Genomic DNA, 24,750 nt, shown 5'->3' with positions numbered 1-24,750 from the left:
TGCCCAAGAGAGGCTGTGCGTGGCTATCCCAGAAGCCAGGACAGCCAGCGGGATCACTGCGTAGCGATCCCGCTGGCTGTCCTGGCTTCTGGGATTCAGAATTTTTTTCCCTTGTTTTCCTCTTCCAAAAACTAGGTGCATCTTATGGTCTGGGGCGTCTTATAGAGCGAAAAATACGGTATCACCTGGTCTCAATCACCCTCTTTTGGGGAAGGTATTTAAGAGGGTCGTGGCCACCCAACTGCTGCTTTCTACGAAGAATATTGGTTAACCAGAACAAAAATAAACTACTCTTGGAGGGAACCTATAAATAAAGAGATCACACCACAGGTAAAAGTAAGCAAATCCATTTATTTTCAACCAAGTTTGATTGTTCTCTTAAATTCTGCATACTGACAGATAAATAGTAAAAGAGTTTAAGATTTCAAACAAAACGTTTAAAAAAATGAACCCAGCACATGTACATGTGTGAAAGCCATAGCTATTATTTAACATCATGCCAACACCACCTGATGGACATGGTAGAAAACTGCATAGGAGAGAAATGGTAGCTTTGCTAGCTCTTGTAGCATCCATGGTTTTGCTCAGTTCTAGCCTTTAAATCTGATGCACGCTGTTAACAGTCACATGGAAGGAAAGTTCCCAGAGTTATTTATTCATTTCTCCAAAATATAGGCTTCCATTTACATCCATGAGGCATAAAGTAAACATGAGTATACATTAATATCTGAATATTGTTTTTAAGAGTTATATTTTAGTGCACTTTTGTGAATCCCTCCATTCAGACATCATTGGAAGAGAGGAGAGAAACAGTTATACTTAATACCTGTCTCTCAGCTTTTGCTAACTGGTCACTCTGTGCTTCCACATCCTGTATCCTCGTGTCCTCCAGAAAGTACGTACTGCAGCTTTGCTTCATGCAAGGGATAGGCAACCTGCGGAAATCCAGATGTTGCTGGACTAACTCACATCATCCCTGACCATTGGGCCCTGTTGGGTGGGGTTGACGGGAGTTGGAGTCCAATAAAATCTGAAGGTGTTGGAGGCTGGTGACCATCTAGATTGGGTGAAGCTACAACCAATGACAGGCAAAGCGGCCCTAGATATAAGAAGGTGGACCGATGGGGTGGAGGGGGAGCCTGAGGCTGGTGGGGCAGTGCCCCACTCACCCTAGTGGACCAGCCATCAATGTGAAGAGGGCCTCCAAGTGCCCACCCCTGCTGTACGCCATAGAAGGGAATGGAGAGGGGCTGTGGTTTGACACTGCTGAGACAGCTGACGAAATTGGGCCTCCCCTTCTCCGCTTTTCCTCAGTCACTGAATGGGATCTCATCGGCTGTGTGGTGCTGTACTTGCTTAACAATACTTATGGGCCACCTTTCAACGTAAAACTCACAAGGCACATTACAAGTGAAAAGAATCCAGACAAAATAGAAAAACAGCGCAACAGAACTTACGTCAACACACGTTTAAGACAACCTAAGGACAGCGAGAGTCTCTACTAAGTCTCAAACGACAGGTGTGGGGAGGGTGTTTCCAAGTTCATGTGACTACAAAAGGGGACCATGTAAGAACACTGCAGGAGAGCATTCCACAGTCTGGAGGAGGCTGCAGAAAACCTCTCCTCTCCCCCAGCTGTCTCCTGCCACCCACAGAGCAACAGTCTCCTCCTGCTGTTTTACATTTCATACAATGCAGAGCTCATTTACAAAGTCTCCAAAACGCAGTGCAACTGGCTCCCCCCTTTGCATTTCCTCTGATGTGACAAAAGTTACACTATTCATGTGCATTCAGCATTTCCCCCAAACGTGTCCCTCGCATGGTACACTTTCCTGCATTACGCAGAACGTCAATTCTCCCGAGGTTCTGGAAGGAACGAGTCTTATCATTCCAAGAGGGAGCTTTTAACTAGTCAAAGGTGACTTTTATCACAGATGTTTGGGAGTTATTTGGTGACTTGTCCTATCGTATTTTTAATCAAACCTTAACTTTTGTAAATCACACATTTTAAAAGCATACATTGAAGGGCAGTATAAAAATTGAATTATTTAACTAAAGCTGTTGTGCGCCAAGGCTTGTAGCGACCAACTGCTCACCACTGTTACATTGATGACAGCAGCACAGTACACTATTATAGAATCTACCTTTCTCCAGATGTAGAGAAGTACAATGTTTGGTAGGCCAGTAGAGTGTCAACCCTTGCTCTATTTGTCATGTTCACAGTGATGGGTACCATTTTGCGGGTTTCTTACTCGTTATACCAGCCGAACAAGAACTGTGACCTTAACTTAGCGCTAGTGGATACAAGCCATTATCTATTAATTATTGACTGATTTTTAAACAAGCTGAGAGCAACTCTGAGCAGCATTTTAAGATGGGAGATAGAATATTTAAAAGCATGTAATAAAAACAGCCCTCTTTTCAACCTAATCAATAATTATCGTATCAGAAAGCAGATGGGGTATGCCCATGAGTTCAATGAAAATCACACACCAGTGTTTCGTTGGGTTGAAGAGGAATTACATTGGCACTGCAGACAAGTGAAAGTGTTGAATGTTAATGTTTTCCTGAACTACATATCTGAAAATACACATGGATTTGAAATTCTTCCCTAAAATTTTCCTGTATCCATTTCCTTCTACTGGAATCATTCCAAAGGATTTCTATGAAGCAAGACGTTAAAAGAGTGTCAAAGCACTCGTGCTTATGGAATCTCAGCCTGGGAATTTAGACTTTGGGAAATAAAAAATTGTAATTTTACAACTCAGAAACTCCAAATCTTGCCTGCTTGTCACCAATTATAAAAATAGTGGTGATCTAAATCAGGCAAGCTTTGTTTTGAAAAGAAAAATCACTTTTTCACTTTAAAGATTACTGTGTGGGGAATATCATTGATTATTTAAAACTGACCAATTTAATATGAAGAGCAACACTTTGACACTACTAGGACTGTGATTAATCTTTTCTTAATAAGTCTATCAAAATTTTGGTTTCCTGGTTGAATTTTCTAATGGAAATCAGTCTCCTTCAAAAATGTTATAAACCACCCAGGATCAAACACACTGAAATGCTGGTTCAACTGTGTCAATTCTCACACTCAGCTATAAGAGCTAGAAACCTGGGCTACAAATCAAAAAAGCTTCATAACTAATATCATTTTTTTTTAAGAGGAGGTGCCCTGTGCTGCACCTTTGAAAGGTCCTATTTCTCTCATTCACTGAACAGCAAAAAGTATCACAACGAATGAATGGAAAAATGTCAGCCACTTGCAATGTTTTTGTTCTGCTGCAACAGCAACTAGTATTTAAAATACAGCAGAGATAAGTAGTCGGGAGATACTACGTATGTCTAAACTTTCCTGCAAACAAAGCTATTTTATTGCTGTATACATGCGCCAGATTCACTCTGGTTACCCAAGGGGGAAAATGGGTCCAATGCTAGTCCTACTCTAGACTTTGGAGCCACCAGAAACAGCAAGCAGATATCCATCTTTACTCTAGTAGTATCTTTGAATTCAACAGACAACGGCTGCCGTTCATGCCTATGGATAAAAACTAAGTGCTATTCAAACATAATCCTTCAGTGGTGCAAAACCTCCGTAACGAATCTGCCCCTGACCATTTTTCCTGTTCTTGTTTTGATTTTGTCTTTTTGCTGCTATTCTAATCTAGCTTTAATAACTGGATCTGATGGCACGGCATTATGTTTTATATGTGCTGCTTTGACAATTCGTCACAGAATTGAAAAGCAGGATATCGATTTCATAGAATAAATAAATACATAAAGTGTGCCCAATGAAATCAAGGAACTTAAGTTAGTCACACCCATTAATTTCAATGAGCTGAGTAGGATTATCAAAGGATACAATCCACCATCTTTTGTAAAAGCTGCTGCAAATATACAAAAGATGGCTATGGGTGGTTTTGCACTTTCGTCTCCCAATAAGGGCAACCTCTGTGGGAACTATGACACACACACACCTGGTTTAAATAGCAGAACAACCATGATACGCCACAAAATGAATCTGGGAGGATATTCAAAAGCAGAATTAGCTTGTTAGATAGCACAAAGAGCTGCTCTTTAAGGAACACAAGCTCAGTGTCTTTGGCCATGTGGAATATGTCATGTAGCTCTTTTGATTCCAGCTTGTATTATAATGCAAAAGTGCAAGCGTTAGATCTATGTGCCATGTGATCACCATGGGCAATAGTCAGTACAATTAAGGGATGCTACTGATGCAGTATCAGGAAGGACAGGTCAAAACTTCTGATGGATTCATGCATGAGCCTCTCGTGGTGGTCTCTGGAGCCTAGTGTTTTTAAACTGAAAACTGAGATTCTTGGTACACAGATGGCGCTAATTGCAGTCCTGTGCTAAACTACAGAGTCCTGCTCACAGCCTGAAGCTGCATTCTTAAGAAACCAGTATCCTATCCTCAGGATAAGACCCAGTCCTCCTATTAAAGGCAGGTATCAAACATGGCATCACATAAAACAGCAGCCCCAGTGCTGTTGCGAGGTGCAATGATATGACTTGTGCTTCCAAAGCTTGGCATTTATGTGCTGGTTATTGCTGAGTCACAGGATGACTCAGCCTACAACCATAGGACAATCGTGGAGATTTATCTTATAGCAGAGTGCCTGCTTTTGCAATACTGGTGCGAAACTGGTATAAAAGATGCAAAAAAAAAAAAAAAAAAAACCATCATGAACCACAGGAACAGTAGGCAAGGCTTAAGAAGTTCCTTTACACCATAAGCCACGTTAATGAAAGAATTCAAGTAGTAGCTGATCTTATGACTAAACTGCTGTGACCTGTACAAGTACATAACAGAAAATAAATACCTTGCATAACACCTTGCATAAAAGTACCTATACTTTTACTTAGTCCCTTGTCAGTGACTGACTGACCCTGAGCATTGGGGGGGGGGGGAGGCACCTAGCAGAATCGCCTGTTATCTCTCCAGGATGCATGCTTATGCAACTTCACTCCTAACAAGATGAGAGTTGCCTTTCTTTTGGTAACCCCCTGGCACAGCCACACACGTCCTTCTTTCCATTATGTTAGAAGAGGAGGGTTTTGCTCCTTTTCTCCACGGTGCTCAGGATTCTTCCATCACCTTTTGACACTGATAAAGTAAACAGTCTGGAAGAGCCGGACAATGGGATCTGAACCACAGCGACAACATCCCAGCGTGGACACGGCAATGCAGTAAACAGGGGACGGATGGAAGCAGTCGGCATGATGCTATTCCCTCACTACCTAAAGGGAAGAAAAATTGGGGGTTTTCCCCTATTAATGTCATCGTAATTTCATCCACAGGACACGGATGGCGCTGTGGGTAAAAGCCTCAGCACCTAGGGCTTGCCGATCGAAAGGTCAGCGGTTTGAATCCCCGCGGCGGGGTGCGCTCCCATTGCTCGGTCCCAGCGCCTGCCAACCTAGCAGTTCGAAAGCACCCCCGGGTGCAAGTAGATAAATAGGGACCGCTTTCTAGCGGGAAGGTAAACAGCGTTTCCGTGTGCGGCTCTGGCTTGCCAGAGCAGCGATGTCACGCTGGCCACGTGACCCGGAAGTGTCTCCGGACAGCGCTGGCCCCCGGCCTCTAGAGTGAGATGGGCGCACAACCCTAGAGTCTGTCAAGACTGGCCCGTACGGGCAGGGGTACCTTTACCTTTACCTTAATTTCATCCACAATACATTCCTACAGTTCTGTGCAAAGCAGGATATCAATTTAAAAAAATCACTCTGGGTTTGGCACAAGACAATGTGATCAATTAAAAACCACAATTTTTTTGGCACGCAGTTGGTGTGATCAAGTCCACTTTCCAAGAACGAAGTATCCTGCAGATCATCAAAATGCATTGTGAAAAAGACAATAGGGTCATCACCTTGCAAACGTGAACTGGCTTCTGATGAACAAAGGTTGACCCTGGTTGTAACTGGCCTGTTTCACTGCCTGCCTAGGATCATCCTTGCTACAAATATAAAGAAATCCCAAGCTACTTACCTATGATATCAACTATATGTAAGTTCAGCTTTTGCTGCAAAATGCTTAGGACGGCTGACAAAGATCCCTGAGATGAGGTCATCTTTAGGTTTTGTTTGACATCATTCGAAATGGAGAGCCACAGTTTTCCAAATTCATCAGTGCTCATTTTCATTGGCCTGAAAATGCAATATGAAATAGAAGCAGATTTTGCAATATGTACTTAGAAGAGAAAGCTGTTCCCAAGAAGACAATGAAAACAAAACTTTCTGCCCCACCGTGAAGTATTTTCTCACACTATCCTGCAGCCTGAAATTGTCGACCTAAACAAGATTCCATTAAAATTGTCAGCTGGGCTGTTCCTTAAATGTACTGGACTGACATCCTCTAGCACAGATATGGGATATAGTTGAGACAGCAAAAAGGCAGTCTACAAGTTGTCTTTTTACACTCTGAGGACATGCATATGGAGATCAGAAGTACCAGAGAAACAGACATGGTTTCCCTTCCACTTTTAGAGTGGGGAAGACCCTTAAATGATTTCCCCCCCCATGCCCTCTCCTCTCTACACTCATATGTTTCAAATTACCTAGGAAGCACCACAACTTTTTGATAATGAAGAGTCTGAGAAACAAAAGAGCCCCTCTCTCTCTCTCTCTCTCTCTCTCTCTCTCTCTGTGTGTGTGTGTGTGTGTGTGCGCATAAGCATGAGATATGACAAAATATTACAAACAAGATAAAGCATAGCAAGCGAATTCAAATTAATATTTGCTTTAAAACACTTCGTTTGTTCCCAGCTATTTCGCGTAGGTACCTGATAAAATCCAACAGTTCTAAAGTTACAGAAAATCTGAGGAGCGCATCAGACTCTAGAAAGTAACTGATGGACCCAGAGAGCATCTCCGAAGAGCACAGCCCCTCCATCTCGACACACGTCTGGAAGCTTTCTATGCTCTGAGCTTCTACTGCAGCGAAGTGGCAACCAAGGCTTTCTGAAATCTACAATAAAACAGGAGCGGGGGGGGGGGGAGCCGAGAGGTTTACAAGTATTTTAATATCACCACTGCCAAGATTTCTTTTAAAGGAAAAGCAGTGGTAAACTTAATAGAATCACAGAACTGTAGAGTCAGAAGGGACCCAAAGAGTTATGTGGTCCAACTTGTAGCTACTGCTCATGTTACCTTAAAATGTTCTGCGTGCTCAAATTCCAGATTCACAGCTTTAAGTACGCAAGAGCTTTTGTTGGCAAGAAATAAGAAGAGTAGGACAGAGTCATCTTTCCAGATTTTACAAGAGGACAAAACCAGTGTTTCGTCGCCGCAAAGCTCCACGATTTCCGAATGAGGGTGTTTGGCTGCTTCTTCTGGTAAGTAAGGCATCAAAGAGAGTTGCTGGGAGGCCGTAGCCTGAGCACTTGGAGAAGGCTGGAAAACTTCCATATTGCCATCCGCAAACAGAGAGGACAGCGAAAGTCTGTGACCCAATAGCTTCTCATTCAGTTCAGCTTCCGGCAGAGAATGAGACCTATCAAGTACCACCTTTGATTCAGAAGTTCCAGCGGAACTCAGTGAAGATTTCCTTAATCTTAGGTGTCCATTGTTTTGGAAGAGGTTCTTGTTCCTAGATATCGCATCAGGAAAAGGGCAGAAGGAAGGGCCATCAGCACTTTCGATACTGGATGATTCCTCACTATTTTTGTTTTTGCTTGTTTTTGACTTCCTTCGGAACTTCTGAGCAGTGGAGTCTTGCTTGCCCATCTTAGTTTTAAAAGGACACAGAAAATATATGTTAATTCAGGGAAGGGGGGGACGACACAAATTTGGGTACAGTCTACTGTTTAAGGTAGTACATTGCAACTTTTTCAGATTCCAGAGCCACCTTTATGCACAGTTGCATCTCAGGGCTCCAGATTATGAGGGGCTTCTAAAAACAAACACCTCCCCCACCCCACAAATTTCAAGTTTTACATAATTGGTTAAAAAAAAATAAGTGGGACAGGCTAAAACAGACTGAATTAAACATTTTCACATATGTTAAGTAGGAAATCATAAAGTATTGCCATGTGAAGGTATTTCATATGCAAACTGTCTTATTGCGAAATATGCTTTAGACAGACTGTTAGTTGCTGCCTCGCCTATGGACCTGTATGAATGGAAATATAAAACTTTACTATTTCTAGTGTCATTGTCCTTTCCATTAGAATACACACCAGAGGTGGTGAAGAGGTACTGCTACAGGGCCTCTTAAACCTAGCATAGCTCAGGGTCTCAGCATGTCTTAATTTGACCAGGCATGTTTTTTTCTCCTTCACCTTCTTCTGTGTGCCCTCTCTCCTTCCCCTCTGTTATTCCCCTCTCACTCCCCTCCTCTTTGGAACATTTTAAAAAAAAATGGTAGTGGTATCACCACCCACATTTTGATAGGGGCACAAGCCAGTTATGGGATCCCAGCCTATTAACTGAAAGACCAGTGTCTTACAGAAATAAGAAAATACAGTTGTACCTTCATATCCTCTCGACTTCCAAAACGTTTGGGAACCAAAGCGTGGCTTCTGATTGGCTGCAGGAAGCTTCTGCAGCCAATCGGAAGCCACGGAAGCCCCGTTGGATGTTCAGTTTCCAAAAACAGTTCACAAACCGGAACAGGTTTTGCAGTGTTCAGGAGCCAGAACGTTTGAGAACTAAGCTGTTCAAAATCAGGTGTTGCTTTCATAGTTTTGGAAGGGTTTTCTGAGGACTCATGTCAGGGGAGGTCAAGCCAACTTACTCAGCAAAGGGGATGTTAACTTGCATGCCATTTAGGGTCACTGGTTGTGCTGAAGGCAACATGGCAACAAGGCAATGCAATCTTACCCCTTTGGGATGCTAATCCTGCCTGTTAATATCCATGCTGTGGCTGTTAAACCGGTGGAGGATACAAAAGGCCACAGGGAAAAGGGAAACAGTAAGGCATGTACTTGGCTAATGTTTCCCTTCCGTGGAAAAAAGGGGGTTTCCAAACTGTAGAAGGCCAAGAGATGCAAATCATGGGACTTGCATGAACACACTTAGTGGGAGGGACTTTCAGGCATTCAGCCAGAATCCAAGCAGAATCTTTGAGGTACGCCCAAGGGGTTGCACGAACTCAACAGACTGCCTGGCCTTTTTCTTATTGAACAGCTGGCTCCCGCAGCGGATTGCTACTTTCGCAACTCCCCTCAACTTCAAAATACTTTTGCAATGCAGGCCGGGGGACAGATTTCAAGAAGAAGGAGAACGCACTATTGAACACACCAAAGAAAAAGAATGGATCTTCCAAACTTGGACCCTGTTCACATGTCACAAAATGTGTACTAAGCAGGGTGGGAGCTCAGAACACATGCTTGGAAGTTTGGGGACATGTCCTTTAAAGGGTGGCCCAGCCACTCCTATGAAACTGTAAATAGCTGCCATACCAGACTGATGCTGCTTTGAGACCCTAAGCCAACAAAGAGTGTTGACGCCAGTTGACGCTTCTCTTCCTCTCCCTCCAAAGGACCAGTCATTTCTTGCTCGGGCTGGAATGGAAAGTTGCCAACAATATGCTCTGCAAACGCACTGCCTTCCAGAACGGACTTGGCGTTGTCTTCTTTTTCTGCTTGGCTTTCCTTCTTGGGGAGGTAGCCTTCTTTCCCCCATAGTTTCTTCACTCCATCTAGCTTCAGACTGTTGACCCTAAAGAATTTGCAATCAGGAAAAGTCAACTGAGTGATCAGAAGGAGTCTCTCAAAGCGCTTCTGAAGAGTCAGTCTATTCTTGTAAAGTCTTTCAGAAACCCAATTTTCCTATGTTGAACAAGCTGAAGATGTAACCTAATCCAACCTGGTACCTACCAAATGTTTTGGACTACAACTCCCATCATCCCCAACCAGCACTGGATGATGGGAGCTGTAGTCCCAAAAAACCTGGAGGGTACCAGGTTGGCAAAGCCTGACCTAATAGGTTGCCCCTTGTGATATCTGTGGGTTAATCCTGCTCAGAGTAGAGCCATCAAAATTAATAGGCATGACTAACTTAGGTATATTAATTTCGGTTGTCCTACTCTGAGTAGATGCAGGACACAGGTGGTGCTATGAGTTAAACCACAGAGCCTAGGGCTTGCTGATCAGAAGGTTGGCAGTTCGAATCCCCGCAACGGGGTGAGCTCCCGTTGCTCGGTCCCTGCTCCTGCCAACCTAGCAGTTCGAAAGCATGTCAAAGTGCAAGTAGATAAATAGGTACCGCTCTGGCGGGAAGGTAAACGGCGTTTCCGTGCGCTGCTCTGGTTCGCCAGAAGTGGCTTAGTCATGCTGGCCACATGACCTGGAAGCTGTACGCTGGCTCCCTCGGCCGATAAAGCGAGATGAGCGCCGCAACCCCAGAGTCGGTCACGACTGGACCTAATGGTCAGGGGTCCCTTTACCTTTTACTCTGAGTAGAACTCAGCTGGGTACAACCCTGTATTTTTTCCACTGGGGTGAACAAGAATAATGGCATGAGGAGAAGAGTCAGCTCCCAGCTCTATTAGCATGGAAGATGCAAAATGACTGAGAGCCCAACACAGATACTTTAAAATAAAAAGTGTTGTGGGACCAAATCATAGACTTCCCATGAAGTTTGGATCTTACAGAACTAAAATTCTAAATGCAGCTTATAGTTCAGGTGTTAAACCCCGGGACTTTATGCATTTCATTTCAATATTAAATAAAATGCAGATGTGATGTGAATTAATACATTCCAGCTAATACAGTATTTGGGGGGGGAGGGGGGAGAGATGGAGGCCAACCTAGCAATGAATTATTGTTGGTGAAATGGCATTTTTCCTTACTAGGCCAGAAAGGCAATTGTTTTTTTCCGCAGAGCCAGCATTTCCCTATACAAATAGCAAGATAAGAACAGACAGGGAACTCAACTACATATTAAGTCGTTGCTGAAGCGATAAGATATACTCACTCCTTCTGTCCAGTCTCAGCACTATTAACAGAGATGTCAGACCCCAGTGAAAGTCCAGTTGGAGATTGTCTGCCAGTAAAACCAGACGCTGAGAAGCTCTGGGAAAGTGATAGCCCATAAGGTTCAAAATTCAGAGCTGAAAAGATGGAAAATTACTCATCAAAACAGGAGACCAGATTTAAAAATATTAGAGAACAGCCTGCCTCTCCTGTAATCTGCGTCACTGATGATGATGTTCTGACAAGAATATTCCACATTCAGCATCTTAATATTAAATACCAGTAATTAGTGAAACCCTTGTGCTTTTCAGAAATACAGCACATTTTGAATTCAAGACGGAATCTATTCTGAAAAGAGGCCTACAAAAGCGACAGTTCTAAAATACCAGTTTTAACGAAAAGCATCCTTATTAATTAGATGTGCATATCAAATATTGCAACAGGCTATACAATATAATCAAGCTATTCTTCACATTTAAAACCACTTGACTAAACATTAAAGAGCAAGAAGCATTTAATGGGGAAGGCAAACTCCAATAGCTGCTCGTCATGCAGCAATTCATATAGCAATTCATGAAGTGAAAAGTGGCTTGGCCACTGTGAGAAGAGGACTAGATAGACTACTGGCATGATCCAGAAGGCTGTTCTTATGAGTGTCTGCATTTTGCAATATTTGAGGTCTGGTAAAAGCATGTTTCATTGCAGGATCATAGGTTGGCTACTATGGAAATCTCACTGCCAACACCGTAGGGCCCTGAAAAGCTTGAGACCAGCTTACTTGAAAGACCACCTATCCCTGTCTCGATCTGTAACTTAATATATTTGACAGAATCTCATCCCAATCCTAAAATGTTGGCCATGCAAGCTGATAATTGCAAGGGGGGGGAGGTGCGTATTTTTCGCTCCATAAGACGCACCTGACCATAAGACACACCTAGTTTTTAGAGGAGGAAAACAAGAAAAAAAATATTCTGAACGAAACAGTAGATGTATGATTCTTGTGGTTCATTCTGTGGCCACAGACATGTGATTTGATGGTGAGTTTGGGGTAGCCCAATGCAAAAATCCTGAGAATCCATGTGGATCCGTGCTTTGTAACCACGTTTTTGCGCCATTGCGGCTCCACAAAACAGTGGTTGTGTGATTTTTTTGGTGCAGGCTATAGCCATGGACAAGCTATGGGATCTGATGGTGAATTTGGGGTGACCCCATTCCAAAAACCTGAGGATCCATAGGGATCCGTGCTTTGTAACCATGTTTTTGCGCCATTGCGGCCCCATGAAACAGTGGATGTGTGGGTTTTTTGGTGCAGGCTATAGCCATGGACATGCTATGTGATCTGATGGTGAATTTGGGGTGACCCAACGCAAAAATCCTGAGGATCCATGGGCTTTTACCTCCCCCCTCCCCTGGCAGCCTCCTTTACCAGCAACCTTATCTCCCTCCCAATCACTTGCCGATCAGCTGCTTCCTTTCAACACCCCTTTCCCTCTCTTTTTTTTTTAAAAAAGCATGATCTGCTTTTCGCCCCTGGACAATTCGGCTCCAGGGACCACACATTCGCTCCATAAGACTCACAGACATTTTCCCTTACTTTTTAGGAAGAGAAAAGTGCATCTTATGGAGTGAAAAATACGGTACCTCCCCCCCCCCCCCAAAGGCATTGTCTCTCTGATGCATATTCATCATGGAACAAGGTGCAAAACCACTGGGGGAGTTCCCCCCCCCCAAAACTTTCCATGCAGTCACATTAAACATAGGCTTGTCCTAGTACTATACTGGCTAGCATTTGCAGGCAAAGAAAACACGCAGTTACCTTTTTCCTGAGACAGCTTCTCCTCTTGTCTTTGGTGATGAGGTTTATACGGCGCTGCACCACGATCCAGTCCTTCTGCTACAAATCCATCTAAGAAAGATAAGGAAGCATCTACCTGCGATGAATTGGGGGGGGGGGATCAAAAGGTGATGATTATTCAGTTATCAGCCTCTTAAGAAAATACCATCCCACCCTCTAAATTTGCTCTTAACTATAACAATTAAATACTCCAAGTGAGTGTTTTTTTCACCCCAGCCTCACTGGCGCAGTTAAGAAATCAGAGGGGAGCAATCCTAGCATGTTGCCTGACATAAAAGCCGAACATGATCCATTAGCTTCTACTCAAAAAGGCTATGAGATCTTGCTACTCGCGGTGGAAGTGAGATGCCTCTACAGTGGTACCTCGCAAGACGAATGCCTCGCAAGACGGAAAACTCGCAAGACGAAAGGGTTTTTTGTTTTTTGAGCTGCTTCGCAAGACGATTTTCCCTATGGGCTTGCTTCGCAAGACGGAAACGTCTTGCAAGTTTGTTTCCTTTTTCTTAACACCGTTAATACAGTTGCGACTTGACTTCGAGGAGCAACTCATAGCACGCGGTGTGGTAGCCTTTTTTGAGGTTTTTGAAGACTTTGGTGATTTTTGAAGCTTTTCCAAAACTTTTCCGACACCGTGCTTCGCAAGACGAAAAAAATCACAAGACGACAAAACTCGCGGAACGAATTAATTTCGTCTTGCGAGGCACCACTGTATATAGGTTCAAACGGTCTGTATCTTTTGCACAGTGTTTAGAAACATGGTACTCTCCTCTCCAGTGTGTTCTGAAGAAACATTCAGCTCCCAAGGACGAAGCAACAACACACACAGAGAGGCGATGTCATTAACTCACCACTAGGTCCTTGCAACTAGCATCCACAGAGAACAGTTGCTTCATCAATTCTTTGTTTTCATATAGATGCTTTAATTCAAAGGCATACTGCCTCATGCAGGTATCCAAGGAGGTACTGAATTCCATGATAAGCTTTTCAACAGTTTTTGAACAGGTGGTATGAGAAGCTATTTTAGTGGCTGCAGCCACGATCCAGGCTTTGGTTTCAGGAGTGGCATTGTTCCTAAGTATCCTATGCAAACTCGCCAAGACAACTTCTGGATCCACGTTCTTCATAAGGTACGCATATTCCCCCAACACCTGTCGGAGGACAGTTATAAACACCATGATCAGCCTATGAAGGCTATGAGCAATGAGGAAGTGAAAATTTGTCTCCGTGTCTTGCATTTGTGCAAGAGCACAGAAAAGGTCAGGGACGCGGGTGGCGCTGTGGGTTAAACCACAGAGCCTAGGGCTTGCCGATCAGAAGGTTGGCGGTTCGAATCCCTGCAACGGGGTGAGCTCCCACTGCTCAGTCCCAGCTCCTGCCCACCTAGCAGTTCGAAAGCACGTCAATGCAAGTAGATAAATAGGTACCGCTCCGGAGGGAAGGGCGTTTCCGTGTGCTGCTTTGGTTTGCCAGAAGCGGCTTAGTCATGATGGCCACATTACCCGGAAGCTGTCAGCAGACAAACGCCAGCTCCCTCGGCCAATAAAGGGAGATGAGCGTGCAACCCCAGAGTCGTCCACGATTGTACCTAATGGTCAGGGGTCCCTTTACATTTTTTACAGAAAAAGTCAAGGGGCGTAGAAAAAGCCACTGAGGTGTGCAGAGGGAAATCTGAATTTCAAAAAAACAAAACCAGAGTTTGCAGGTAAATTAATAAGATGTGAAATAAGCTGACACCTGAGCTGAAACACAAGCTTTTATCCTCAAAACTTTCTTAAGCAACCCAGAATGACAGAAGGAAATTTTACTGGACCCAGAGGAGGAAACAAGCTGGTTTCAATGTCAAAGTCTGCAGAATTTAACACAGCTCAAAGTACATGACTGCAGTCCCACTGAGAACATTCAGCAGCAAATATTTTCAAAACAAAGTTAAAAACAAGTCACAGTGTAGTTACAAAAGACATAATGATTTCACACAATCCTTCTTTGAAGCCCTGCAGGGATGCTGCCAGTCAGTGTTGACAATACTGAGTTAGATGGACCAATGGTCTGATTTGGTATAAGGCAACTTCTTGTTTCTAATTGGTCATACAAGCTGACCTCAGAAATGTAGTTGTCTAGTAAAAACAAGGCAATCTACTGAAAAACCACAGGTTGCCAACCATACTGAAAACTGATCGTGAGGCAGGGAACTAAAAATGATGCATTTTATTGGGTGGCATATAATTATTATAATTTGTTTAAAAAAAATAACAATTAAGCATGCAGATGCCAGACACAGAAACACTTGTCCCTAGGTGTGAAAGAACCGTCTCAGCCCATGAAAAATCATGATCTATGAAACAAAGGATATTAAAAAAAAATAGATTTTGGGGGTTTTCTCACAAACCTTCTTGTTCCTGGTCCTTAAAAAAATTAAAACCACCCAAATTTTAATCTTATCAGTGCAAAACAGAAGGACTTCCTTTTTTTGGAAACTCAAGATTCTTAGAAAACCACTCCTCTAGAAAGGCAGCTGCCCTCTCAGTTTCAGTTTATCACTTTTCAGCCACACTGGAAATTGGGCAATTTAATGCTAGAGGTGTGAGAAGCAGAAACACATGCTTAAGTCTCACAGTGAAATCAGTGGAATTGTGAAGCGCTTAACCTTGGCCCAATGCTGCCCCCTGCCAACAGCTAAATAGAAGAACAGCATCCTGTCACTGTGTGAAACAAATGACCATTTACACAGAGACAACCATGTCTCAACTTCCCTTAAAATATTATCACAACTCAAATTTCAATTGCCTATGCTGTACCTACAATTCCCATAAAGGTAAAGGGACCCCTGACCATTAGGTCCAGTCATGACCGACTCTGGGGTTGCGACGCTCATCTCGCTTTATTGGCCGAGGGAGCCGGCGTACTGCTTCCGGGTCATGCAGCCAGCATGACTAAGCCGCTTCTGGCAAACCAGAGCAGCGCACAGAAACGCTGTTTACCTTCCCGCCAGAGCGGTACCTATTTATCTACTTGCACTTTGACGTGCTTATGAACTGCTAGGTTGGCAGGAGCAGGGACCGAGCAACGGGAGCTCACCTCGTTGCGGGGATTCGAACCGCCGACCTTCTGATCAGCAAGTCCTAGGCTCTGTGGTTTAACCCACAGCCCCACCTGCGTCCCTACAGCGCCACCTGCATCCCTACAATTCCCATATTTCCTTTCTAATCTGTGTCTTTTCTTACCCAACTCATTACTTGAAGGAATTTCTGTGGATAAACTGCATTTTCATCCTCTAGCAGCGCAAGATAGGACTGGACAGCATGAAGTCGCAGCTGGCTATCTTCCTTTGCATCTTCAAAACCTAGAAAGCACATCACAATATATTTCTCTTTCCTGATATGTGTGTGTTTTCTCCATAAAAGACAAATGGCACTACTCCCTACTTCCGCTATTGAATTTTGTATATTATGCTCACCTTCAGCAAGGAGCTGCAAGAAGCTGTTTGGGATGTCAGGGTGCATTTTATCTCCTCCTACGGAAAATACTGCATTCATAGTCTGGATGAACCATTCATTGTCAGGAGCATATGTGTCAGAAAACATTAAGGAAAACTGAACTTCCACAACCATACAGCAATTCTCTGCAGTGTTTTCTTAAAGCTTACTAATGCACATTTAGGAGAAGCAATACACTCATGACGTAACCATTCCAGATGCATTCAAAGGATATTTTTCAGCTAATTCTGCTATTTTGCCAACTATGTTGATGATGGTATACTCCTCCTTACTTTGAGTAAGGTAGTCAAGCATCTTCTGTACTATGACAGTGACATTCTGCCCGTTGGTGATTCTATACAGTAGTTCCAATGTCTGAAGAAAGAAAAACGTTAACCATGCCAATGTTTAGCTGTCCCCACACAGAACAGCAGCATAATAAGCAACATGCTTCAGGGTTGTTGCTCTAAATAAAGAAGTACCATGCATCTTAACAGTTACAGAGCTTTAAGAATGGGTTAGCATGAACCATAAAGGAAATGCATAAGAACAAACGTTTCCTGCATGAACTCCCTCATAGAAACAACAGAAATGGTTCCTGTTAGAGCTGTGGTTGAGGAAGCACAGGGAAGTAAGTATACTGAAAAATGCATACGCATCAGCAAGGGAACTTGCTGAGCTGTTTGCATGCCCCTACACAAGCTTGCAACTGCATGTGCTTGTGTCCACACAACACACATGGAATACAGTGGTACCTTGGTTTACAACCATAATCCGTTCTGGAGGTCCGTTTGTAAACCAAAACAGGCTGTAACCCAAGGTGCGCTTTCGACAATGGTGTCTCCAAAAAAATTTTGGTTCGTAATCCAAAAAAATGGTTGCAAACCGGGACACGCACTTCCAGGTTTGACGTGTTTGTAATCCAAAACATATGCAAACCAAGACATATGCAAACCAAGGTACCACTGCAGGCGACAACCTCACCTAGAAATCTGCACGCACTCTGGTTCACAAGGGTTTTTTTCTTTTCAGCTAGAAACCCAATCTATACTAACAATTTTATTTCATTTTTATTTTGCATTCATGAATTGGCTACTCCTAATGGAAAAAACAGACCAGTACACTCCCAGATACAAAAGTAGTCATTAGTTCCAGATGGGTGTCTTGCTATGCTGCCACTAGATCAGTCTAAAGGTAACATTTTTCATTTCGCTCAATATCTTTATGTCAGAGGTTAAAGAGGAATGATAACTTCTTTCAAAACCATCTAATGTGCACATTATATCCCGCACAAACATGGGAAGCTGTCATTCTTACAGTAAATATCACAAATCCCCACAATAGGGGAGCAATATTAAGAGAATACCAATTTGAAATTTATTACTAAAGATTGTGCTTGTTAAAATTCCACTTACCTCTCTTTTAATAATGGGATCAGGGTGATCCAAGCACTCAATTATTGTCATTTGGTGCTGCAGTGCTAGGGCAGGATCCTGCTGGACAACATATGTTAGGGCCTTTAATCCTAGAAAGAAAAGTTACTGCAAAGAATGCAAGCTGAAAACACGGGCATTCGGCATCAAACGCACAGGGTTGTGACAATCGGGAGAACTTACCCAAATATTTCAAATTAATTTTAGGCGACAGGACAAATTTTCCAATGCATTTGGCGGCCTTCTCAAGTAGATCAGATTTAGGGTAAATTGTGTAAATTGTCTGGACACATTCAAACAAGATTGCTGCAGGAAGATCAATGAAAAAGAAAATGAAAATGATAGTTTCTGTAAAAACAAATAGGCACATGAATATTGAACAAGTCCCATTAGTTTATAGAGACATCAGAACTTTGGTGTTGTGGCCTTTGTTGAAAGCACTCCTGAGCATGTGGATTTTTATATTTCTAGCACTCCATGTTCCATTTCTACTGGATGCATTTGGAGGATAGGCTAGTTGCTTCAGGAATGCATTTCTTACATTCTGAAACAGCCTTAGTTACCTTCTGATCTATGTATGGCTACCTTTAAAGGACCACATTAATCCATGTGTTAAGACCTTCTGAAGTTCTTCTCCGAGTTCCCCTGCTTACTAATGATCAGCAGTGATAATCACCCAGAAAGTCTGCTTATGGAATGATCTCTCCTGGACAGTTCAGGTATTCTCATGTCTTTTGATGGCAAGCCTAGAATTTCATCTCTTGTCACCACTATCTGCCTTAGTTCCCCAAACTCGCTTCCTGCAAAGGTTAGTTCAGGCACTGAAATCTGGCCTATAGCCTTTGTTTAGAAAATGTGCTGTAACCTACCATACGTAATGTTATGGTTTATCTCCGCTCTCCTTAAAGATTCATCCAGAACATCATACATTAATTCGCTGGTCCTGTTACAAAGAGAGAAGGAACAATGGTTTTTAACACAAAATTAGTCTCACGATCTCAGTCCTAAGTAACTTTTCATGAAGTCCAACAACCCCTTATGATCATTTTAAGGGGGGACCTTCATATCATTACTGGAGCAGCGCAAAGAATGAGCCGCGTCAACGGTTGAGGAACAGATGGCAAACCTGCCCCTTGCAAAACTTATTGCTTTATTTTTTGTTTCATGGGAGTACGGTAACAAAGTGAGAGGGACCAGCGTGAACTGTTGAAAAGTTCAAGCCAAGAAGAGAAAGTCTACCTTGGATCATCTTTTCCAAGCAGACCCAATATTCTTAGAAGCTGGATTTGCAACCAAGGTGCTGGCACACTGTGATAATTGAAGTCTACAGGGAGTTTTCCTCCCACTACCTGCTTTAGAATAGCGACAAAGCTGCCAGTCAAGTCTTTGTATCCAGAGGAGTTTTCCTAGACAAAGAGACAAAACACACAGAGACCTTATAGAAACAGAAACAAAAGCTATTAATGTTTTACTTAATCATTAGTCTCTCCTTGCCTTTTCATGCAAATGTTTTCTCCCCCAATTTTAAAAATAAAAATAAAATACAGCCAAGAAGCATAAAAATGTGCAAAAGAAACTCATTACGCCCATCAAAAGGTCCCGGGTTCAATCTCAAGTATCTCCTGCTAGGGTTGGGAGAGACCCTAACCAAAACACTGGAGAGCTGCTGCAAGCCAGTGCAAGCGATACTAAATGAGATGGGCCAATGGTCTGACTCGCTATAAGGCAGCTTTTCGTATAATAATACGTTAGAAGTGCACAAACACTGGGCTGAGTGGACAGAAATGCTGCATTGCTGATGCACAGTTAAGATTTCTATTCTCTTGGTCATTTCACTGAAGGCATAAGCCCAGGTCATATTGTGCAGTGTCCAGCGTTCTATGTCTGCTAGCAAAATATCTTGCACATTGATGAGTTGTAATGATGTCCACAACTGGAATCCAAGTCAACACTTGCACTAGTGCAGGGGTGGTAAACCTCGGGCCAGGAGATCAGTCTTGGCCCATCAAGATGCCCTATTTGGCCAGTAATGCCATTTCTCCCAAACCACATCCACTTGCCCATCAGGCTGGTGGGAGGACAGAGTTTAATACTGCATTGGCTCCAAACCGTCCCCAACAGGGAACAGGATTTAATCCCCACACCCCATTCATGAGCTGAATGGTGAAAGCCCCTTGCAAAAGCACTCTGAAACAGCTCAAAGCTTCTCCTTTAAGCAGGCAGGTGGGTAAGAGGACCAAGGATCCCCGCCCCACACCCGACTTGAATAAATGCAGAGCAACTTCAAATAATTACTTACTACTTTTTGCAGAGTTCTTTAAACAGCTCCAATGCTGCTGTTCCAGCCGCCAGGGGCTCAAACAGGAGCGGTGGAGGAGCTGCCTGAAATCCCTTTGCAAAAGCACTTTTTGAAGCTGCTGCACCTCTTTTCCTTTAAACATCAATGTTCAAAGTAGGGGGAGAGGTGTTTCAAAGAGCAATTTTGCAAAGGGCCTAAGGCCACTGACCCTGTAGAGGCTGAAACATGAGCAAAGGGGACTGTCAGACAGTGCTTTGCAAACAGCAAAAAGGATTTGAAGCCGCTGCATGTTCCCAGCTGGCTGCCAGGCACTTGGGAATCCTGTGCAAGGGATTTTGAGAGGCAGGCGGGGGTCATCCATGTGTCAATCATGTGACATCATGTAACTGGCAGGTAGGCTGTCCCGTCCATCTGTAAAATTTGGCCCACAAGGTTGATTCTGAGTCAAATGGAGCTAAAAAGCTTTCCCGCCCTAGTGCTAGCAGAAACTTGTCGCACGGCACATTGTGCAGTCTCTCGCACAATAAAATTAGCAGCAGCTGTCTGTGCGTACTCTTGTGCAAGAAATTCCACTGGTGCAAAACAAATTCCCAGTGAAACAAGTGTGCTGTTAGGTGTTTTGGGATGCAGCACATGTTTATCCAGTGCTGTTAAACAGAAACAGATCCCCACCTTCACCATTTGGAGATAGATGTGCAACGAAGCAGCCATAACTCCCACATCCCTGTCGCAAAGTGCCTTCCGGAACTTGTTGTGGATGTGCTGGACTTGGTTGGGAGCAATAAGGTAGAACTTGTACAAAGCTTGGACTGCTTTTCTTCTGATAATTTCCCTAGAAGAGACAAATCAGTGCACTTTATTGGCAGCCAACTATACTGCTGTTTCATCCAAATTTATCTTAAGATCCATGCTTGTATCACAGTTCTGGAACTGAACTCAGGTTTCCTAGAATTTTGTAAGCAAAGACATACTTTGAATGCTGAAGCTTATCTTCTATTAACGGAAGGACAGCTGGAATCATTTCCCGCGGAAAGATTTGGCTTGCCACAGTCAGAGCCATACACACTTCCAGGAGATTAGTACTCTGCAAATCCTGTCAAGACACATGAAAACAAAGCCATTAATTTCCCCCTCAAGTTAAGATCTCTCATAATGCACAGGGGTACCTCTAGTTACGAACTTAATTCGTTCTGGAGGTCCGTTCTTAACCTGAAACTGTTCTTAACTAGAGACATGCTTTCGCTAATGGGGCCTCTTGCTGCCGCTGCACCGCCGGCACACGATTTCCGTTCTCATCCTGGGGCAAAGTTCTCAACTCGAGGTAACTCTTCCAGGTTAGCGGAGTTTGTAACCTGAGGCGTTTGTAACTCGAGGTACCACTGTACTTTCAAAACAAATGAACACAAACAAACAAACAAACAGATCCTGTTTACAATTTTTACTTCCATAAGCAACACTCTTGTTAAGACTCAAATTTGCCAGGTTTGAATCCAAGCTACAGCATCATACTACAAAAGGTGGAGAGAGGCTCTTCTGCTTTGGGTATAGGACAGTGAGCCAACCATGAGCCAATATTATGGCTATTGCATGGGGCGATTAGCCTTTTTTGACTCACACTTCCTCTTTAGCAACACATGTGACCACCTCCTTTTGCAGCTATTTGGAGGGCATGTCCAGGACCTGAGTAAGGGACGCGGGTGGCGCTGTGGGTTAAACCACAGAGCCTAGGACTTGCCGATCAGAAGGTCGGCGGTTCAAATCCCCGTGATGGGGTGAGCTCCCGTTGCTCGGTCCCTGCTCCTGCCAACCTAGCAGTTCGAAAGCACACCAGCACAAGTAGATAAAGAGGTACCGCTCTGGCGGGAAGGTAAATGGCGTTTCCGTGCGCTGCTCTGGTTCGCCAGAAGCGGCTTAGTCATGCTGGCCACATGACCCGGAAGCTGTACGCCGGCTCCCTCAGCCAATAAAGCAAGATGAGCGCCGCAACCCCAGAGTCGGTCACGACTGGACCTAATGGTCAGGGGTCTCTTTACCTTTACCAGGACCTGAAGGGGTACAGGATTTGGAAAGTCTGCTCCTCCTCCAACCAACTCACATCCCTGGTCCAGGCCTCTGTCCCATCTTGGCTGTTGTGCCATTACACCTGCACATCTCATAGGCCACGGTAAGAACAGGATGCTGCGCTACACTGGGCTTATTCAGCAGACCTGTCTGACGTCGTGTCAGTATTATCTCATGTGGCAATTGCATTGGGGCAGGGGGCATTGCTATATATCCCATAGCCTCTCAGCAAGTGGAACAAGAACTGCAATTTCAAGTGGAAGATCGGTGTGGCTAGAAAGGGAAACCACCACTGACAACAGGGGACAACACCGTCGAGTCTCCTCCTGAGAGGACTCAACCATCGAGTCTGCTGCCTGAGAGAAGAACTGTGTGGCAAGAGCTGCCCTGTCCTCTTGGCCTGGACACTGTCACCTGCCCTCCTCTTGAACTTGGGGGACGGCGGAGAAGAGTGCTTCCAACAACAGACCACTCTTTATCAAAACCAACACTAACGTCAGCGAAAAGCTGCTGCTCTTCCAGCCAGCCAGAATCCCCACTGACAAAACTATGTAACTGCTTTGTGAAAACTGTTACTTGATGAGCTTGCTTTTCCCTCCTCCTGCCCAGTTCCTTTTTCCTTGCATGCCGTGTCTTTTTAGATTACGAGCTACAGCAAGGACTGTCTCGGTACTGGTTTTTGTAAGCCACTCCCAGAGTCATTTTGGCTGAAAGGTGGGGCGTTAATAAACGTCTTAAATGAATAATTACTTAAATTTTCTTTTTGGATATTTTTTTTTTGCAACAACAACAAAAGTCCCACAGCACTGGTTTGATTGTCACTAGGCTTAGAACAGGTTTTTTTGAATGGGGAGGGGTTGCAGGAGCCAACACAAAGATTCTGTGTCTCAATAGCTGCATTGTACTCAAAAGAAAAATCCCACAGCCCCAACAAATCTACCTGAAGATGATGACGAAAGGAGCCAGAAACCATTTTGGTTTTTGTTTAACAATCACAAAAGAGCAATTAGAAGATGGACAGACAGACAGACAGACACTCACACATGTTCATACAGAGAAGAATGAAGAATGGGGTGGGGGTAACCTATTTTATTCTCCAATGACAGCTCCTCATACTATGCAGAATGCCACTATGGAGAGCCATTGGAGAGCCGTTGGGATTCTCAGAGAGGAATTTCACCAAGGATCTTCAGGCCTTCCAGAAGGGGGGAACTGAAAAGGCCTAAGAACAAACAGAAACAACCTTTCACATTGCCCTTATGTTCTTGTTAAGGTCCTAGCTGGCAAACGAGGTTTTTTTTACCACATTTTATTGATTTTCGGATATAACAGATTGAAGAAAGGAGTTTATTAATAGATACATCATATGAGGGTTTTGAATTAAAGTTTTTCTTTTTTTAAAGGAGAACAACTCAGGCCTGAGGTCAGTTGTGATGTTTACCTCCAAACCTCCCACAAAACTGTTACCTTCACAACTGTATTCACAAGCAGAAGCAGCAGTTCGTGGTTTTCATGAAGAAATAGAGAAACTGCCAGATAACCTAAAAGAAAAGAAAGATTAACCTATATCAGGTGTTCCAAATTATTTGTATTCCATTTCTGTCATGCTCTGACTTGCAAGCTCAGAGCAGCTTATGGTTTTCCCAAAACACAAAATGCTTGTGTTTTGGAAAATCTAAATAAACTGTCTGAGAAACAAAAAGGCAAAAATTATTATTTTTTAAAAAAATTATTATTATACTATTCAATAATGAAAACAACTACTATTAATATGATGATTATTATTATTCTTTATGCCGCAGCCACACTGGGCAGCTTCCAACACATATAAAAATATAATAAAACATCAAACATTTTAAAATTCCTGATACAAGGCTGCCTTCAGATGTCTTCTAAAAGTTGCATAGTTATTTATCGGCTTGACATCTGATGGGAGGATGTTCCACAAGGCGGGCACCACTGCCAAGAAGACCCTCTGCCTGGTTCCCTGTAACTTCAATTCTCACAATGAGGGGAATGGCAGAAGGCCCTCAGAGCTGGACCTCAGTGTCTGGGCTGAACAACGGGGGCGGAGACGCTCCTTCAGGTATGCAGGGCCAAGGCCAAGATAAATATTAGTTAATAGTCATTTGCCTTTCTGGACTCTCCCAGCAGTATGCCACAAGGGTAGCTATTGGAGAGTAACAGTGAAAAGCAAAACCTAGTCCATTAGAGCAGAGTTTCCCAAACTTGGGTCTCCAGTTGTTGTTGGACTACAACTCCCATCATCCCTTGCTAGCAGGACCAGTGGTCAGGAATGATGGGAATTGTATTTGGACTACTGGAGACTCACATTTGGGAAACACTGCATTAGAGCAAAGGAAGTTTGTGGATTTGCAAGCTTTGTTTCAGCATTTTATACAATCACAAAACTGACTACTTAAAATTTGGCCCATGGGGATGTGGGGGGAGGTGCCTGCTTCTCCAGCTAGCGGGACAAGATTGATAGGCCAAGGGGTGGTTAATGTTTCTCTGCAGGAAGAAACTACCCATAAATAGGTGGTGGTGCTCCACCCTCTGCTTAAGAAGCCCTCACTGAATCTGGAGGTACTGCCTAGTCCTTAAGATCTACCAAGTTGGGCTCCATCATCCATAATTAAATCATGGGTACTAAAGGACTTACTATGGACCAACCTGCTCAGTTCTTGCTTTC

General features: G+C 43.6%; 1 protein-coding gene across 4 annotated transcripts in view; it reads right to left on the bottom strand.

Annotated features, from left to right (window-relative positions):
- Positions 1-331: 331 nt before the first annotated feature.
- The window catches only part of AP4E1 (adaptor related protein complex 4 subunit epsilon 1), a 28,128-nt gene continuing 3,709 nt past the window's right edge, over positions 332-24,750 (bottom strand). Inside the window, exons 4-21 of one of the 4 annotated variants that reach the window (XM_077919198.1) lie at positions 23,526-23,599; positions 20,969-21,090; positions 20,670-20,829; positions 18,938-19,104; positions 18,568-18,641; positions 17,882-18,004; positions 17,681-17,790; positions 16,501-16,640; positions 16,247-16,359; positions 16,014-16,132; positions 13,641-13,940; positions 12,754-12,868; positions 10,939-11,074; positions 9,423-9,681; positions 7,171-7,746; positions 6,804-6,988; positions 6,007-6,168; positions 332-5,258 (exon numbers count right to left, since the gene is read on the bottom strand). In XM_077919198.1, the coding sequence (XP_077775324.1) occupies positions 5,102-5,258; positions 6,007-6,168; positions 6,804-6,988; positions 7,171-7,746; positions 9,423-9,681; positions 10,939-11,074; positions 12,754-12,868; positions 13,641-13,940; positions 16,014-16,132; positions 16,247-16,359; positions 16,501-16,640; positions 17,681-17,790; positions 17,882-18,004; positions 18,568-18,641; positions 18,938-19,104; positions 20,670-20,829; positions 20,969-21,090; positions 23,526-23,599 (3,092 nt within the window). In that variant the 3' untranslated portion in view covers positions 332-5,101. Of the gene's footprint in view, positions 5,263-6,006; positions 6,169-6,803; positions 6,989-7,170; positions 7,747-9,422; positions 9,682-10,938; positions 11,075-12,753; positions 12,869-13,640; positions 13,941-16,013; positions 16,133-16,246; positions 16,360-16,500; positions 16,641-17,680; positions 17,791-17,881; positions 18,005-18,567; positions 18,642-18,937; positions 19,105-20,669; positions 20,830-20,968; positions 21,091-21,206; positions 21,728-23,499; positions 23,600-24,750 lie in introns of those variants that run through there. The other 3 variants (XM_028705628.2, XM_028705631.2, XM_077919199.1) reach the window with 3 other exon arrangements.

This window comes from Podarcis muralis, chromosome 14, assembly GCF_964188315.1.
Source record: "Podarcis muralis chromosome 14, rPodMur119.hap1.1, whole genome shotgun sequence".
Taxonomy (NCBI): Eukaryota; Metazoa; Chordata; class Lepidosauria; order Squamata; family Lacertidae; genus Podarcis; species Podarcis muralis.
Note: the sequence above shows the minus strand (reverse complement) of the source record. Positions and strands in the feature narration are given on the sequence as shown.